This window comes from Dromiciops gliroides, chromosome 3 (genome assembly GCF_019393635.1).
Source record: "Dromiciops gliroides isolate mDroGli1 chromosome 3, mDroGli1.pri, whole genome shotgun sequence".
Taxonomy (NCBI): Eukaryota; Metazoa; Chordata; class Mammalia; order Microbiotheria; family Microbiotheriidae; genus Dromiciops; species Dromiciops gliroides.
This window is the reverse complement of record NC_057863.1, coordinates 573,881,675-573,900,388: the sequence shown is the minus strand read 5'-3', so window position 1 is coordinate 573,900,388 and position 18,714 is coordinate 573,881,675. Positions and strand designations below refer to the sequence as shown.

The following is an 18,714-nucleotide window of genomic DNA, read 5'->3' as shown; positions in this document are numbered from 1 at the left end:
TGTTTATATTTAACTATTTCCTGACACTTTAATTCACTAAGCTAATAAAAAAGGTTACAGATAATAATAATAAACGAAAATGGGACTTTATTTTGGTTTTTAAATCAAATCAAATGACATTTTAACCAACCCAAACTAACTGGTTCCTCAGACATCTTCTGTTAAGGGCTAAAATTCTAGCTAAACTGTCTAAAATATCGAATGAGTGGTCGCCAATAAATTATAAGCTTTAGCAAGAGTTAGGCTTTTAAGCATTTATTAAGGAGAATAAGAATTTGGTAAAGAGAAAAAGGCCTAGATTCCTATCTATTAAAGGGAGAGCGCATTTCTAGCTCCCTTCTCCACCAGCGTCCTCAGGAAAGAGAATGAGACGGAGCGCCAGTCTCTTCCTTCCTCCTCCCACTAGCCCGCGTCACTCCCTGACGCCAAAGAAAAGACTCCTGGTCTTGCCCTCAAAGACCTTCGCTTCATGGGCGGAACTCTTCTACAGTAAGTCTCCAGCAGGTGGCGTCATTCCAATCGTTACACTTCTGTGCAATGCATACTTACAAATCCCCTTCTAACACCACTTCAAGAAAGACTGCAATCCTCCCCTAGAGCTAGGTAGGCTTCACTGCATGAGAATTCCCAATGCACAATGGCCTTTTAAGGGCCACTGCTAAAAGCTATTTCTGCCCATGAACACCAGCCATGTAGGGATGCTCTTTACATTTTGCCCCTGAGGACTGGGTGGTATGTTCTGTCAGTAGACTTTAAAAAGCTGAGTAATTAAAGTACCAGATGTAGTTTGAGACATCCATCCCAAACAGTCTCTCAAATGTAACACTCCAAAGGTAGTCTGTTTGTTAGGAGTTTTCTTCGTCCTTGGTCTCTCCTAGGGCTCAGATTTGGCCCCAGTAAAACATGTTTCTCAACAGAACAGGCTGTGGAAATAGTAAAGGAATTTCCAGACTTAAGCTGACTTTGCAATTGTGGCCACAGAGGCCGACAGCAGTCACTACTAATTATAAAAAACCTAGTTCGTCCTTCACAATGGAGAGTAAAAAAAGACACCCAAACTATTTTAACACAATTTATATACATTTATGGCTTTATACAATAATAGCAAAGATTGTTCTTGTGTCTGTAAGTACATCATCATCAGGCACTTCTCAGAAAATAGCTAAGTATGAACTTGAAGTCTGCAATGTTACTGAACCAGTGGTGAGACAGAGGCTGTGACCACTGCCAATGTAAGCCAATGAGTTTCCATGCCTACCCCTGGTGATACTACTGCTGGTCTGTGGAACACCATCAAGTAGGAGGCCAGTTTTAATGCCGAGTTGTGTTTTGTTTGCATAAACCACGCTGCATTTATACATAAGGATTACCAAAACGAAAACAAAACATTAGTTATAAATTAAGAAACCAAAGAATTGAAAGGAAGAAGTTCAAATAAAGGGAGATGGCGAGAAAAGAAAGGGAGAAAGTACTGATAACATACATCCAGTGGTTTAACAAGTGCAAATTTTATACTGTTTGAAAATTGGTCCAATTTTAGATTGCCCATCCTCGTCTTAGGGATGCTCTGTTCATTTACTACTTTTTGGGGTTACAACTTTTGCTTATAAAGTTAAGCATTTTGTCAGTTTGCTAAAGCAGAGCTTTCCAATTAATGCATTTACTACCTAAATATATTCCATACATCTATTACAGAAACAATACATCTTTATATTTAAAATATCTGAATAGTTCTATAATACAATATACTTTTAATAACAGTACAAACCAGAGAAAAGTAAAATCAAACATGGCGCATAGGTAAGATCATTTGCACATTTCACAAAGCAATCATTTACATAATTGACAAAACTAAATTATTCCAGAAACTCAGTATTCTTAACTGAAAAAAAATTACTAGAGGTCACATATGTTTGCTATCAAAACAGACAAAATGCCCTTCATCGGACTTCATAGTGTCCCAGAGTTTTGTGGATTGATATTAGACACAAAGAGCTTGTGAGAGAAAAAGAAATTCAAAGACATAGGCCCAAGAAAGTGGGGGGGGGGGAAGAAATATATATATATATTTATCAGTCTACCTAGTAGTCACAAAGAGTTCACAAGATTATTTTAGTTGCTAATTAAAGGAATGATTTTGGGGGGGGGGCGGGGCATGCTCACGCTATGGTTGGGGGAGAACGTATTATGGTAAAATAGTGATATGGAGGTATAAGGAATATAAAATTTAAGAGATACTTTGGCACCAAGGCTTAACAGGTTTGATTTATTTGATAGAGTGAGGCTATTAATTAGGGAAGCTAAGATTTAAAATAAGCAAACAGGCACACAATAAATATTGTATTACTCAGCAGATGTAGATGGGGAGACCCCTTTTTGGAGTGGCCACCAATGGAGATAGCTATGTACGTGGTGGTTGGGAGGATTTTCCATGTCTTGAGATCATCAGCGACTCAGATGGTGAATGCCACAGCGGGAGGCCTATAATAGTGCTGGCCTATACACTGTCTATCATCTACAGTGGCTGCATTTTTTGTTAAGCATAGTTGAAAGGCTGAGAAAAGCCAAGAGAGATGCAATTAAACACACAAGACAAAGCAAGTGTGATTTGGGCTAAGTACACAGACAAATGCAAAGAAATCAGAGTGTTCCTAACAAGCCAAAATGAACATTGTTGTGCACCTGGTCTTTTATTTTGTTGTCTTGAACATTCAAAGAATGACTTGGAAATACTGATTGATTAAATGGGACTCAAGCTCCAATTAACTTATCCTACAAAAGTTACAGGTAATTGGAAAGTATTAAATATAGTGATGGGAATGGTGAATTAAGTGTACTTAAAGCTAAAGAAAGCTTCAAATTCTTGACTTGTACCAAGACTTTTTTTTAAAAGAGGCATGAATTTTTAGATTCTGAAACAAGTACTTTCTAGTGTTGGTATGGTAATTAAACCCACCTGTATTATGAATACCAATTCTTCCAATAATCAGTATTGTTCCATTTAAAAAAAATCCTCACCCCAAAAGTAATGTGCATAGTGCACTAAGTGACCCAAGGAAAAGAAAGAGGGATGAATATGTATGCATGCGTTCATGCGTGCATGCGTGTGTGTGTGGTGTGTGTGTGTGTGTGTGTGTGTTTTTTTTTCAAAACTTCAAGAAGGGACAATAGCCCCCAACTTTCTGGAATACAGCAAACATGGGGCAGGGGGTCATAAACAGAAACATTTGACAGACTTTTCTAAAGTTAAAACTGAATGTTAAACTTTTTTTGTAAACTGCAGGTTTGTAAAAAGAAGACAACTGCAATAGGGTACTGAGAAAACAGTGTTGTTCCAGAGTTGAAGACCAGGTCTAGATTCCACCTCTAACATTGACCAGCTTGTGTGACCTGGTCAAGTCACTTTACTTCCCTAGGCCTTGAGTTCCTCATTTATAAATAAGAGAGTTGAATTCCATTGGACCTTTAGGGTCCCTTCCCACTCTAGGTCTATGATTTCTATGGCCCTTCAAGATGAAGGTTTTACATCCTCCCTTTCCTGGTCTAAAACATGATGAGACCTCTAGGAAATAAAGGTGACAAAGCATCATACAAGCATCTACTGAGGAATACTTAACACTTTGTGGTACTCACTGTTTAACATGGAAAGAGAAGCAGATGATGTTTCTAAAAATTATATATAAAAGCAGATTAGAGCCTCCCTAAACATGAAATGCCAAGTGGTCTATAACTATACATCACTTTCCTATCCGCAAAAAAGGGACAGAAATTCTTATATTCAAATCCTAATTATGACTTCATTCTTTTTAGATTAGTCATGGAAATATCACCAAGTAGCATCCCAAGGTGTACAACCCATTTAGCACATATAAAATTAGTACTAATCCAGTTAAAATACAAAATGAACATTATGAATGCTGCCCAATACCTGTGATTCCATAAATTTACAAGCTGACTATGTAACAAAGTAGACTCTAATTTTAAGAAAACATTACAGTTCAATATCTATCCCCCCCCTTTCCCTCCCCCCTCCCCAAAATATCTCAAGTCCCAACAGCAATAAAAATCATTCATCTGGAAATCAGAACCATTAAAATTTTTGCACCAATGTGCTACCCACCCCACCTCCAATTAAAAAAAAAACAACAAAAAAAAAAACACAATAGAAAAAGACCTGTCGCGAGCTGGTATTTAATCTATTGTTTCAAAACCGTTTGATAAGTCAATTAACTCAGCTGATTCCTAACAGGCTATTTCGTTCTCATATGCAATTATGTGGCAACATGAATAAAGTCCGAAGCCGTCCTGGAGCTGCTGAATGGAGATCTTAGTTCACTGTGAGTCATCAGTTCAGTTCAGAGGAACATAGGTAGTACAAACAAACAAACAAAAAGTTTAACTTACTTAGGACATGAGACCATCACGGTATTACAAAAGAGTATAAATGTTTCCTTGGACCAAATGTATATTCTTAAAAAATTAAAAACATATAAACACACACACATACATAGCACACACACAAGATTCTATTATCTACTGCTTATATACAAAACTCCAAAGCTCTACATGATCCAAAAGTCTATTTCTATGATTATATGGTGTATTGAGTTTGGCACTTCATTGTAATGAATGAAATCTCCAATGGCGCAGTCCTTATCTACAGCAGCACATAACCTGCAAACATTGGGCCGAAACATCCTGTACAGGAAAAAGTAACTTGGCTGCCAAAGTCTGACGAAAGGAAAAAGGAACATAGGTTTTTGCTTTTTGTTGCGTTGTGTTGGGTGGTGGTTGTTGTTGTTTTTCTATCAAGAAAACTAAAACGAGGGTGAAGGACATCTTTGGACTGCTTTTCTCAGTTCCTGCTGTCAGACAAGTCTGAAGTACTTTTTAACTGTAGCCTAGGAAAATCAAAAAGAAAAAAATGAAAATATAGCCAAATTAGGATAGACTTTGCTTAACACACAACAGTGACAGACATGTACATTCAAAAAAAAAAAAAAAACCACCACCCTCAGATGCAAAAGCTAAAATTACCAAAAGTGGCTCAAACAGCTTTGAACCATTCAATGGGGAAAATTCCACTTAAAAAAAAAAATAGAAATCAGCTTTGATGTGTATCAAATGCACTCATTTATTGAAGAGCTACTAAGAGAGGCATCCATTAACTGTCAAAGGAAAATCTGAAGGCGGTTAAGGAATCCTCCTTACACTTAAGCTCGACAGGGAACACATCCAAGCTGCAGAAAGGGCAGAGAATAAGGCATCAATTGGTTGCCCCCTTAGAGAGCAGCATCAAAAGCCTTCTAACCAGTGCAGAGACAGCAGTCATTGCCTTCCTTTCTCTCCTTTTCAAGGCTTGCTTCAGAAGGTTGGTTTTTTGTTTTTGTTTTAAATTTTGGGGAAACTTACCTGCTCACTAACTCTTAGCCCGACACCCAGCTATGTGTAGTTGTCTTTACACTGTGCGGAAAACTTTGGTTAGGTAACACATTATCAAAGTTAAAATCTAATGTGTCTCCATCCATGAGGTCGTTGCGGATGATGGATTCCATGTCGCAGTCCAAGCCTTCGATAAACATGCCGTCTAAGTCACTAGGGAGCTTCTCCTGGTGGAGAATGCCCATCCTTCCATAACCATTGCAACTGTTCACAGTAGGGTATGGGCCCATAGCATTCATCTGCATGGGATGAGTCAGAGGCACTTGCAATAATGGTTTCACTGGGGTCAAGCGGTTTAAGCCTGAAGTGTGAGATACGGTATTCACTGTGTGGGGCAAGGCACGCCCGTTGACGGTGGATGTCTGTGGAGAGTGTCCTGGGTGTGGGTGGGGGTTAGGACTCATCATTTTGTTATGGGATGCTTGGCTGCCATAGGCTGGCATCACTGAGTTAGGGGTCATCAACACATTCTGGCTCATCACCCGACCGCTAGGCCTGAGCCACGCCAGTGTCTACAGGCGTCAAGATTTCGTTATGAGGAGGTGAGTCCGAAGTGAGCAATTCCTTCAGGAGACCTGCAGGACAGTTATATTGGTTCATACTTCCATAACTCGATTTATTATCTTGAAGTGTTTGCATAGGCATCTGGGGTAATGGATTCATGGTGGACTGACCATAAGTATATTTTTGGTAATTGGGGCTCGGTGAATTCATGCTCGTATTCGGAGGTGCAAAGGAATAGCAGGGTGTCTGCTGCATCATTGTAGCAGGTGAAGACTGAGTTGACACACTTAATGATGTAGGTGATGACAAAAGGTTGGAGATTATCCAAGAGGTTTTCCATGTTTTCAGGATTGCTTATCTCTGACAGACTAGGCAAAGTAGAAGCCATCTTAGTGGCTGATGAAGGGTAGACCATCGAGTGGACATCCCCATCACCAAGATCATCCTGCTCAGTCATGATGGGAGACAGTCTCCCACTGATAGTACTGGCATTGGAGCTAGTTCGGGGTCGAAATGTACTCCAGTTATCGAAGTCATCATTGCTGTGAGAGCCGGGACTAGCTGGCCATTTTGGAAACTGTGGTCCAGGGCTATCCCCACTCCCTTCCTGGCCAGACTGCAGAGATGCTTTTTTCTTGGCTGCTCGGCCCCGGCTTTTAGCAAATTACTGTTGTTATCCATTGGAGGCAGCTCTTCTCCTAGGAGACTTCCCGCTCTTTCCTCCCTCTGGATTGAGCATCCACCAGGAGCTTTTCCCAGTTCCTTCATTCTGCACTCGGATAAACTTGCTATGCAGCGACAGATTGTGACGAATCGAATTCTGCAAAATGAAATAGATATGTTAGAAACAATGGATTTTTTTTTCCATTTGAGAAATCTTTCATACAACCTAAGAGGTGTAAGTGTTATATAGGCAATTTAAAAAGACATTATAGTATAAATTATAAGGACCCCACAACACAGGTACCTGTTCTCAATTGTAAGAAACAATTATCCTAGACAGATAATTAATTTGGCTTGTACAAGTATTAAAAACTAACAATGTTGGGGCAGCTAGGTGGTGCAGTAGATAAAGCACTGGCCCTGGATTCAGGAGGACCTGAGTTCAAATCCAGCCTCAGACACTTGACACTTACTAGCTGTATGACCCTAGGCAAGTCACTTAACCCTCACTGCCATGCTAAAAAAAGGGGAAAAAAACCCTAACCATGTTGACAAAAGGGAAAGCAAGCACTATTAACCAATCTACTTTATGCCAGAAAGACGGTGGGATATTACAAATGCCAGCTCATTCATTTTCTACCTTAGTTCTGTTTAAATAGAAGGTCTATAAGACTAATAATAATGCAAATAGCACACAAACACAGAACTCCCAAACCTGTTTTCATGAAAATCATAATTTTATTTTTGGTTTTGTTTTTAGTTTTACTGCAAATTCATCTCTACTGTCTAATTTACAACTTGAAAAAAAAAGTGGATGGTTTTATGTCACTGGGTATGTGGGAGAAAGTGAATAGATGACTGGAGTAGGGTGCTTTTGATAATAACAAAAGATGTCTAAAATTATATGATATAGGGTTCCTGAATATATATATATATGTGTATGTGTGTGTACATACATATATACATACATAGCCTTAAATAATATCAAGAAAATACATAAATTCAATGTAAGAAAAATTTTCCACTATCAAATAATCCTGTTATCTAGGAAGCTTCTAAAGGAAGTTGCAAGCCTCCTCAGAAGGCTTCTAAAATTGGTATGTGTGATTGAAATCACCAACTACACTAATTGCCATTTATACCTTTAGTGAAATCTTGAATGAAGGTAAGGGGAGAAACCAGCTGACTTCTTGATTTTTCCTTCCCTTTCTCTACAAGTCTTAAGATTTGGGAATTGAAAACCTGAATTTCAATAAGAACAAAATATACTTAAAAGAAAATTTTAGAAGCCAAATTGACAGAGAAACTTATTAGATCTAATCTGGTCAATGGATACATTTTGTCTTTTGAAGGAAAGAAGGGAAGGGGGACGAAATACTTGACAAGGGAATGCACAAGATAGATATAAGAGAACTCATCCACTGAGTCAACAACCCTACTCCGGCTATACAACCTTTAGGGAGTGCCTGAGGTGACTTTGGGTGGTACAAGATTAAGACCATTTGTAATATCCCCAGAGTATAGGAAGGAGCTACTAGAGGGGAGGAGGAGGAGGAGGGATATGGTCAAACCCACAACCCCTCAGTAGACAGTGATGAGGAAAATTTTCAAGCTTTAATTGAGCTTTTCACTTTCTCTATGACATACATCAGGCAGCCCCAGCTAGATTCTGTGACTAGCCAAGCCTCGAAGCACACAGAAGAACAAAAAAGGACATATTTCATGGCACTGCTGGAAACAGCGACCCAAATCCAAATCATCCAAATAGCTAGGCCTGCAGTCTCCCAAGGACCCTGACAACCACAACAGATCTTGGGTTTACAGAAATGCATTGAGACTTCCCTTATCCCCCTCTCTCTGAAGAGGGTTCAAGACTCGACTGACCTTGTACCTTAGCTCCCTCTCTCCTCTTTCTAACCACAAAGAGGTTCTGGTTCAGTTTGTGGTCACTTAGGGATGAAGCCACAGTACACACATACTCATGTTGTCAATTGAGGACATAGTTTGTCTGAATGGAAATAATATTAGGGACCATCATAGAATAGGGTATTTTTTAATGTTTTACTTTGAAATTTAAAAAAAATTGTAGAAAAAGCAAGGGGAAAACACATACACACAGTAACTCAACTAAACCTAATAAATTTAAAATTTGCAATGTTCTCTAATTCACAGTATCATTTCCAAATATTACAACATAAAACTATGTGAAGACAATCTCCAGAGTAACCACATAGGGACTTTGGGTCAGAGTTCCAATCCTAAATATGAGTTTTATTTGGAGTATGATAATGTCAACAGGCTGAGGGCTGGAGGAGGGCAGGAAAGGGAGAATTTATAAAGGGAGCCACAGTGAAGATGTAATCTGAAAATTACTGATTCTTCTTCATCCCTTTTTCATCTGCTCCTCTTCATATTTACCAGGCTTTAATTGAGAAATGAGGGGGGAAAGCGCTTTGGGGAGTGGAATTGGGGTTTCAAAGCCACTATTACTTTGTGATTGTCTATCAAAGGTGTACTATGCTTTTAAATCGACATTAATTCAGTGCTTTAAAATTTGCACAAAACACTTTTACATGCATAGACTCACTGAAGATATCACCACACCATCATCCAGCCATCAGGACCTCCCTTCTGCTTCTATAAAACCCCAAATGACTGGTGTCCTTTTGGGTGACTTCCTGGGATCAAAAGGCATACCAGTGACCAACATGCCAGGTTTTAAATCTTGCCTAAATGGCAGAAGCCAGTCATTCTGACTGTTGGAACACTTGGAATAGAAGTGGATTAAATCCTAGAATGTCATGCTGAAATGTTTTTAAAATTTTGAACTTCACTGCCCTGAATACAGAGAGATAAACTAATATGGGATCTATAAAGGAAAGCAATTTCTGTACTCCTCTTCTGGTTGCAATTAGTTTAATAGTAAAGAGGAAGCAAGATTTTCCTAGATAGTAGCTTCCTGGTTTCTTATGTTAAATTAGGAAGGCAGGAAAGGGAGGGTTTGCCTTTCAGCAGATATGCTGAGGCAGAGCACTGAATTGCTCCCCTCATACTTCTGTTCTTTCTTCTTCCCCTCACTCTCCCTCTCTCTCCCCTCTCTCTCCCTCCTCTACCACACCATCTCTCCTGTAATACAGAGGCAGCACTGGATAGTGATTATAGAACTGGCCACAGAGTGAGGAGATCTGGGGTTTGGGAGTCAATCCTGCCTCTGACACATATGGGCTGTGTGACCTTGGACAAATAAATTACTTAACCTCTCAGTGCCACTAAGCAACTTTCTAACACTACAATTCACAGAGCTGGTACCAGTGTGCACTGGTGAAAGGAATGAAATTACAGGTCCAGTTAAAGGGGGGGAAAATGCCTCATAGTAATCTCCCCAAAGTATAGGATTAATCAACAGTATTGAATTGCAGGATACTCCTGGCTCGCTTCCTTGTACATCTTGCATTCTGGAAGTATTCTCGATGTTGGATGAAGCCTCTTGAAAGGGTGACTATTAAACAAGCCCAACAAAAACTGTCCACAAGTCAAGCAGCCCATACACTATTAACCTACATTTCCTCTCTCTCTAAAAATGCTGCCTTCAGAACATATGGCAATCCCTGAGTCATCAAAAATATTACAATCTAATATTATTGTAAGAGGACATTTGAGGTCGCTCTTTGAGTAACAGAGCTGTCTCTTAACTTTGCCAATAGTTAAAAAAAAAAAAATTTTCCGAACAGGAAAAGGTTTGCAGCCCTGAGTTTGTTACATAAATTCCTGTTTTTCACACAGCCAGCAGGACATTAAAGAAGCAATGATTTACTAACTTGGGGGGGCGGAGCGCAGTGTGAGGGGAAGGGGGCCATGGAGTGTTGAAGAGGTAAATCTTGTGAAAATATGCACCGCTATTAATAATGTTGTGTCTGCAAACTTTTGCCAAATAGACATGACATGACCAAGGTAGAGTGTCACCAGTGCATCTTGGCAGCAGGCAAACTGTGATTGTCAGGGTTATGAGATACTAATTTTTCAAACTACCAACCAGCATCAATTGAAGTGTCAGACTAGAAGGAGGGAAATCAGCACCCTTATCCAAATCTTGAGTGTTCTGCACAATCTAATTTGAAAGAAACCAAGTCAGCAAATCCCTTTCTTCATTTCACTAAAGTCCATTTCTCCCCAACACGTGCTCCTCCAGCCAAGCTTATCAGACTACTTTACCCCACAACTACGGACAAGCCTTTCCATTCCTCCTCCCTATTTATTCATCATGGAACCAATGTGGCTTCCTTTCCAGAGGCAGCTCTTCAAGTTCCCTCCTCTAGGAAGCTTAGCTAGCTAATTCATCAACCTTACCTGAGTAAAGAGTCACCCCGCAGCCCCATTCCACTGTATACAATCTTTTTTTTTTTTTTGCATGTTGCTCTGTGGCATTCATAAGTAATGATGATGATAACTAGCATTACTACAATGCTTTAGGTTTGCAAGGTGCTTTACGTATCTCATGTGATTCTCACAACAACCCTGGGAGGTGGCTATTATTATTTTCATCTCCATTTTACAAATGAGGAAATTGAGGCAGTTAAGTGATTTGTCCACGATCCCATGGCAAGTAAGCATTTCAGATGGAATCAGAACCTAAGTGTTTCTGACTCCAATCCACCGCTTTATCTTCTGTACTCCCTAGCTATGTAATAATATGAAAGTGTTTTTGTACATGTCACATAGTAGTTCTTTTGCATATATTTATATGTATATGTTTCCCTGTCAGAATGTAAGCTCCTTAAGGCAGAAGATGTTGCTTTTTTGTCTCCGTGTCTCCGGTGCTTAGTATGTTGTAGGTGCCTTTTTATGGCAAAGGCTTATTGCTTCCTTCCTTTCCTTTATTTAAAAAAAAAATTCCACTGCTTGCTTGTTGAAATGAATTATAACACACTGAATCACTCATATTAAAAACTGCATTTTGGAAGTATTCTTGGTGCTGGGTGAAGCATCTTTAAAAGCATATAAACTCATACACTTGACACTTAGCAGCTCTGTGACCCTGAACAAGTCACTTAACCCTCATTGCCCCGCAAAAGATAGCTAGCTAGCTAGCTAGATGAATGAATGAATAAAAGCATATAAACAAACACAATAAAAACCTACCGTACTTCAAGGAGCCCCCATCTTAACCTAACCTATAATTTCCTGTTCTCTAAAATATCCACTTTGCTCTCCCACTCCCCATCTCTGCCACCAGATCCAGACACAGGGGCACTCAACTCATTGACTGACTTCAGCAATATAAGAGATAACACACTTAAGCAGTCCAACTTGATTTTTTCAGGACAAATGTTCGAAGTTTGCTCTTGTATGGAGTAGGAGAAGGAATAGGTTGGGAATAATGATGTTATAATGCTCGGGCTATCTCTGAGAGGTTCCCCAACTTTCTTTTACCAAAACACACACATACCCCCCTCCAAATTGTTAGGAGACTGGGTTTTATGTGATTTGTGGAAATTAGTTTCATTATTAACTCCATAGTCACACCTGATCCAGAGTGCTGAGCACAGAACAAGTATGAAAAAATATCTATTGACTACGGTTGATGAAAATAAGGAACTAATTTTTGACTTCTTAGGGTGGCATACAGAAAGAAATTACCCAGTCCCCAAAAAGATGGAGTTTGGTTTGAAAAAAATTTTTTTAAAAACTGAAAAGTGCACTTTTCTGATTATTTTTGCTCTAAATCTTCTCAAATCTATGGAAGAGCCCCAAAACAAAATTATCCCCCTCTACTGTAATAAATGCTATGGGTTCTGAACATTCTAGCTGCAGTCAGCATAAAACAAAGGGGGGGGATGCTGGAAAATGTACATTATAGTAATGTGTTAATGAGGATAGCGATGGACGTTCAGAGCTATGCTCTATTTCAAATGATCCCACTGTGGTGGGCATGAGAAAAAAGGAGAAAATGAGGACTGAAGCACTAACGCCAAGAATTAGGTGTATCTGAAAGCCCTTTCAAGTCCTAAGGATCACACTGATGCAGTTCTGAATCCTTTGCCCTCCCATCCAGAGCACCTGTCCAATCTTCTAAAGAATCCTTTAAGTACCTGGGGTTCCTAACATGAGGGGAAAGTAGTTTGCCTCAGGTATCTGATTAACCAGTAGTCTAATCTAGGCTGGTGAGGCGGCAATACCCAGTCTGCTGGCTCGTGGTCACTCCTGGCCTTCTGATTCTAGTCTCCTGTACAGCCTCCAAAGCTCCGGACTTTGGCTTCCCTGTGTCATATCTCCTATGCCTAAGCATTTCTGAGCCCGGGGCTGAACCCTCCACCCCTATGACCTCTACTGTAATCAGTCGCTCACCTGTCAACTATCTGCTGCTTGTCTGTTGTACCCTGCCTGGTAGGGGATATGGCCATGGGTTCAGTGCCTCATCCAAGAATGAGATACTCCCAAGTCCTAGAAAAATGTGCTACTGATAACAAGGAAGCCCAAGTGAAAGAATGTGGCGAGAACGAACGGCACCAATTCCCCATCTCTACTGAGTAAGTCTACTATGCCTACTATGTGCCAGGTACCACTGTGATACACAGTGAGGATACAAAAAGAGTTTGCAAAGACAATGCAGGTCACATATCCCAGTGACAAGGCAGGAACATCTTCATACATGATGGCTAAAATATTATTGTAGATCAAGTGTTTAAATTGCTCTTGCAAAACTCCCAAGTAGATCCAAAAGCAGATTAAAATGTAATTAGGAAATGTTTAATGAAATTAATGTTAATTGGAAATTTTCTGAGTCAATGTAGTCAACAGATCCGTTTCTATTTTGAGTTTGACACCACTATTCTAGATAATATTGGTTTATTTTTTTAAATATTTAATATCTGGCTATTAAAACAGCATGAAGTAAAATGATTAGTATATTAAAACAACAACAACAAAGAAGTCTACTCCAGAAGATCTTCAATATATTCCCACTAATTTGGGAATATAAAGTTCCCTCCCAAGACGATATACATTGTTTTTTAAATGAGTGGCCACTAAGATTTAAATATTAAGGCTAGGATGGAGTTTATTAATTCATTTATTTACTTAGTAGGGGTGGAAAGTAATGTTTTCTATGAGTTTACAAAAGGCTCATTTCCTGCCATTGAACAAAAATTTTTAATGGACTATCTTATGTATTCTAAACACATCACCAGTCACATATCACGGTGGCCCAAAATAAATATGCTTATTATAAAATATGATGTTCTTGTTTCTGGAAAAGGACACTCCAGTGCCGTGTTCTGCTTGGATACCCAATCATCAGAGGTATCAGCAGCTGCCAAAGCTTGGATTGATGATGTGAGAGAGGCAACGTAAAGAGGCTTTGGGGACTGACTATCCAAGGAAACGATGAACTCCCCAAGGGGCTGGCTGCCTCTCTGCACCTCTATTTAGTAGGGTGGGGGCAACAGTACCATTGAGTCATCTTCAAGTGAACTCCAAAGTAGAGACCGGGACACAGAATTAAAAGAGCTCGCTGTTCTAGAAATTCTAGAAATTCTTTCAAAATGCTGGGCAAACTAGATTCTTCCAATAGCATTTTATTGGATTTCTGTGAACTTTCTCAATAGATGGGATTGTTACATAGTCTCCAAGTGACCTTTATTCCCTCCTTCTGCTTCCTCTCTTTTACACAATCCTTTCCTGCCTTTGCCTGTGTACATGAAAATGTAAGCTAGCTCAAGATAAAGAGGTAATGATCTTTATTTAAGCTTTTTTCTTACTCTTAATAAAACACTATTATACAAAGAGGGGGGAAACACATTTTGATTGCTAAGAAAAACAGAGGACTTCCCCCTGAGAGCAGTCCTTTTACTGGATGGCAATATATACATAGTTACACACATACTATTTCATGGCAGAAGACATGCTAAATACTATACCTTAAGGTCCAGCCTGCTATTGTCATCCCACTCCCAGCCCGTATCACATCAAACCCTCTTCACCAGTGTGCAAGACAACCACATCCCTATTTCCCCATATGATTTATTTTTCTCCACCTTCCCAGTCGCTTCCTTCAAAGGCTGCTTCCCCTTCATCTTTCCCACGATCTACAGTGGAGAATTAAGGTGACAAAAATGGAACTCCTAATAACGGATGAAGTTAATGAAAATGGAAATGTGTGTGGCTGAAGCAAAGTCGGTAACAAATGCAAGCCCTTCTCCTCCTCCCTCCCAATCTCCCACACCTCAGACGGTGTATATGATCAATACCTGAGCTATGGAACGAGAGAACAAGAAGCCATTTTCCAGCTTTGAATTATTAGAGATCCGCACCCACCTTTAAATAACTTGTCTTGCCAAGTCAGGCCATTCAAAGTATAAAAGACTTCAAAAGCTACCCCCTGCCAATCATTAATTATAAAAGAACATATGGGGAAAAAAAAAAAGAACCCATGAAATCATGTTCTTTAAGATCACAAAACAGTAATAGAAAGACAAGACAAATCTATCTTTAAAAGTCCACAGAAAAACTGTGCTTCGTCTATTTTACTAGAGAAGACAAAGTAATCCATATATGGGATTGCTTATGTTCCCAGGAGAGATGATGACTGAAAAAAGATACTTATCACAATCTTCCTAATTCCAGGTCCATTTCCTTCACTTTTACTTCTCTCTAAAGCCAAATCAATTTCAGTCACAAATGAATCACTAAGAGCTACAATCTGTGGAAGAGCCCCAAAACAAAATTGTCCCCCTCTAAATAGATCTAATGTAAAAATTTCTTAAATTCATAAGGTAAGACAGAATGGTAAGGTAATTATCTTCCCTCTAGAATTTTTTTTGTTTGTTTTGGTTTTTAGTGAGGCAATGGGGGTTAAGTGACTTGCCCAGGGTCACACAGCTAGTAAGTGTTAAGTGTCTGAGGTCAGATTTGAACTCAGGTACTCCTGACTCCAGGGCCGGTGTGCTATCCACTGCGCCACCTAGCTGCCCCTAGCTGCCCCCCCTCTAGAATTTTTAAGAGGCCAAAATGGATTCTAAAATATAAAGGCAGCTTTAAAGAGGGATTTGGGTAAGATCCGGAGAGAAAACTTGCAAAGGAGGATTTATCGTGTGGCATGAAGGAACAAAGAAAGGAAGAAGGATGTTCCCTATTTGGTGTGGAAGCAAAGATAAAGGATAGGTGGAGAAATTCACAAAGGGAAGAAACTGCAGTATGGAGACTGCCTGGTTTTAAGTAAAATCTCTCCCTTACTGAAAGCCTAAATATTTCATAGGATAAGATCTTATTTACAAGGGGTTCAAAGGAACAAAGCCAGTAAGTTTATACCCTTAGGATAAAAAGAAAAAAATAGCACTTCGTGGACAGATAGAAAATTTACTTAAAGATATCAAAACTGCACAGATTTTTGTTTCTCAAAAGTAAGTAATTAAAAGAGAAGCAACAAGCTTCCTTTACTGTAGTTTTAACTATGTCCCACAGGAAATTCCTATATCAGAGGAAACTAGTTTTGTGGGAGGAAGGGCAAAGCCCTCCATTTTTTGACTAGAAAAACAGAAGTCTATGCTCTGTCATTCTAAGCTGTGTGTTTTATCGACTATTAGAAATGGAATACTCCCACACATGTTAAAATTCAACCTGATAGACCTAGAATTGAACCCAAATCTATCAGTTAAACACTTACTAAGTGACAGGCATCAAGGATATCCATTTCAAGTTGGGATGACAGATGAGACTGGTCCCTCAATTGCAAGAAATATGGCTCAACAAGAGATTACTTTAGGATATGCCAAGATTTTTAGGATCTACTGCTTATTCTTGGTGGCACTACATAAGCAATACAATTTTTATCCTATAAGGTCTATATAAGTTACTTATATGAAGCAAAGCTGATTTATATCTAAGCAGAACTATGACAAATAATCTTTAAGCTTCACACTAACATATTCAGGGGCAGCTATGTGGAACACTGGATAGAGGTCAGGCCTGGAATCAGGAAGACATCTTCCTGAGTTCAAATTTAAATGGCTGTGTGACCCTGGGCAAGTCACTTAACTGCCTCAGTTTTCTCATCTGCAAAAGGAGCTGAAGAAGGAAATGGCAAACCACCCTGGTATCTTTGCCAAGGAAACCTAAAATGGGGTCATGAAGAGTTGGACACAACTGAGGTGACTGAGCAACAATAACAAAACACATAAGTCAGTCAAATGGTAACATATGAGTTCCTTAAAAGCAAGGACAATTCTCAAATCAAAGCTGTGTAATCCTAGCTTCTTAATCCCTTCTGTTCTTTAGTAATGACTTTTTACACTTCTACAAAGATTCAATGAAAGATACAAGAGAGGCTGACTTCATGCCATTGGTCCTTTTTTATAACTCCTGGTCTTTAGTCACTTGCTTTCCATTAGCTTAACTTAGTTGTATCAAAGCCCGAAATAGGCTAGCCACCTTCTACCTCTGAATCCCCAATTCAAGTCCAGATGTAGACCTTGACCAAAGGGTGGCCCCTTCACTGACCATTGGATATTTAATGAAAGGAGGTTCTATCTCCCAAATTCATTCCACCTCTCCATCCGCCCCACCACAATCCCCACTTTTGTCCTAGCTATTCATCTGTTTTATATTTATAGAGGAATTCTTTCTGAAATTTTAACTTGAGGACCAGAATTTAAACTTGCACCACTTATGATTGGTTTTCTCAGACACACAGGGATGAAGAATGAGATGAGAATATTAAAAGCAATCTGCTGCTGAAGCACTTTCCATTGTTTCCAAATTCCAATACCACCATCAGTTTTATAGGCCTTACCTCTTCTGCTCTGGCTGCATTACAATGCAATTAACTCTCACTGGTTTTTCAAATAGTGAAAAGAAGCAAAACATAAAAGAACTAGTTTGCATTTTCCCTTATATGATGATGTAAAATATTTCCAGTTTAAGGTCTGGTAATAGGCATAAGATCTAGCGAAACGTAGATTGTTTTTTTTAATTACAAAAGGAGATTTTATTATATTTTGTCTTAGAGTTGGTGATGAGCCCATTAAATTTGCTCAAGTTAGGTAAATGTTTATACAAGTTGTGTGCACAGAATTGTTTGCAAAAGCCAATGAAGGCTTACGCACGCCCAAATTTATAGACACAAGTTCAGAGGTGAGAGAAGGCCACTGAAAATTCGGCCCATAAAATTTCTGAGATCATATTCACCTCAGTATATGCAGCTCTGAAATTACTTTTATCCTTAACTTGTTTGTATTGCCCAAAGAATTCAACACATTAAAGACACAATCCATGTTTTTCTTTTTGCACAATCCATTTCTTTAAAATGCTTATAGCCATATAAACGACATCTACAAAAAATGAAATTAAAACTACTAAAAAGCATCCAGACTCTGGTTAATCATAATGACCAATCTTGGTCCCGGAGACCAGATGATGAAACATATCTTCCTTCTCTCTTAGGGAGTGGTGGGACTCCAGGCAAAGAATGCTCAATTCCATTTCAGAAGTTCTGAGTAGGTTGGTTTTGCTCAGTTGTTTTTCTTTGTTACAAGGGAGGGTTGATGGAGGGAGAGGGGGAGAAGAGCAGGGAGATTGTATCAGAAAATGACTGATGAAAAAGAAGAAAGTATCAACAAGACTTTTCAAAACTGCTTACAGCAAATACCATTATCAGAAGTACAGAGCCTGCTGTGCGGTTCACGTGTATTTTTTTTTCCGTAGTCATGTATGATTATACACATTACTAAAAACGTTTAAAATACAGCAGAATATAGCACCTTGAATTCTACGTATCTGTAAGGTAAGCACTCCTTGGGGAATGCACGTATTTTTTTGCACTATGAATATTTTCCCAACTTGGCCTGTTCAGTGTGACAAATGTAACATAAGCGTCCTTAGGAGTGATGAAAACACATGGTCTGGGGCTACCCTAAAGAAAGTCACAGATCAACACCTCCCTTCCCCCCTCCATACACTAAATCCTCTATGCTGAGGAAAAGAGGTGCTCCACTTAAGTGGTACTTGTCACACTCTCTCTCTCTCTCTCTCTTGTTGTTATAAAGCTACTTTGAAGTATAGCAAGAATCAACTCTGAAATTCATTCCTCCCTAGTACTGATCCCAGGCCCCT

At 39.2% G+C, this 18,714-nt stretch overlaps 1 protein-coding gene across 1 annotated transcript in view; it reads right to left on the bottom strand.

The window, feature by feature from the left end:
* Nucleotides 1-1,489: 1,489 nt before the first annotated feature.
* The window catches only part of FOXO1 (forkhead box O1), a 122,624-nt gene continuing 105,399 nt past the window's right edge, over nucleotides 1,490-18,714 (bottom strand). Inside the window, 4 exon segments of the mRNA XM_043993893.1 lie at nucleotides 1,490-4,901; nucleotides 5,413-5,936; nucleotides 5,938-6,261; nucleotides 6,263-6,766. Of these exon segments, the coding sequence (XP_043849828.1) occupies nucleotides 5,427-5,936; nucleotides 5,938-6,261; nucleotides 6,263-6,766 (1,338 nt within the window). The 3' untranslated portion in view covers nucleotides 1,490-4,901; nucleotides 5,413-5,426.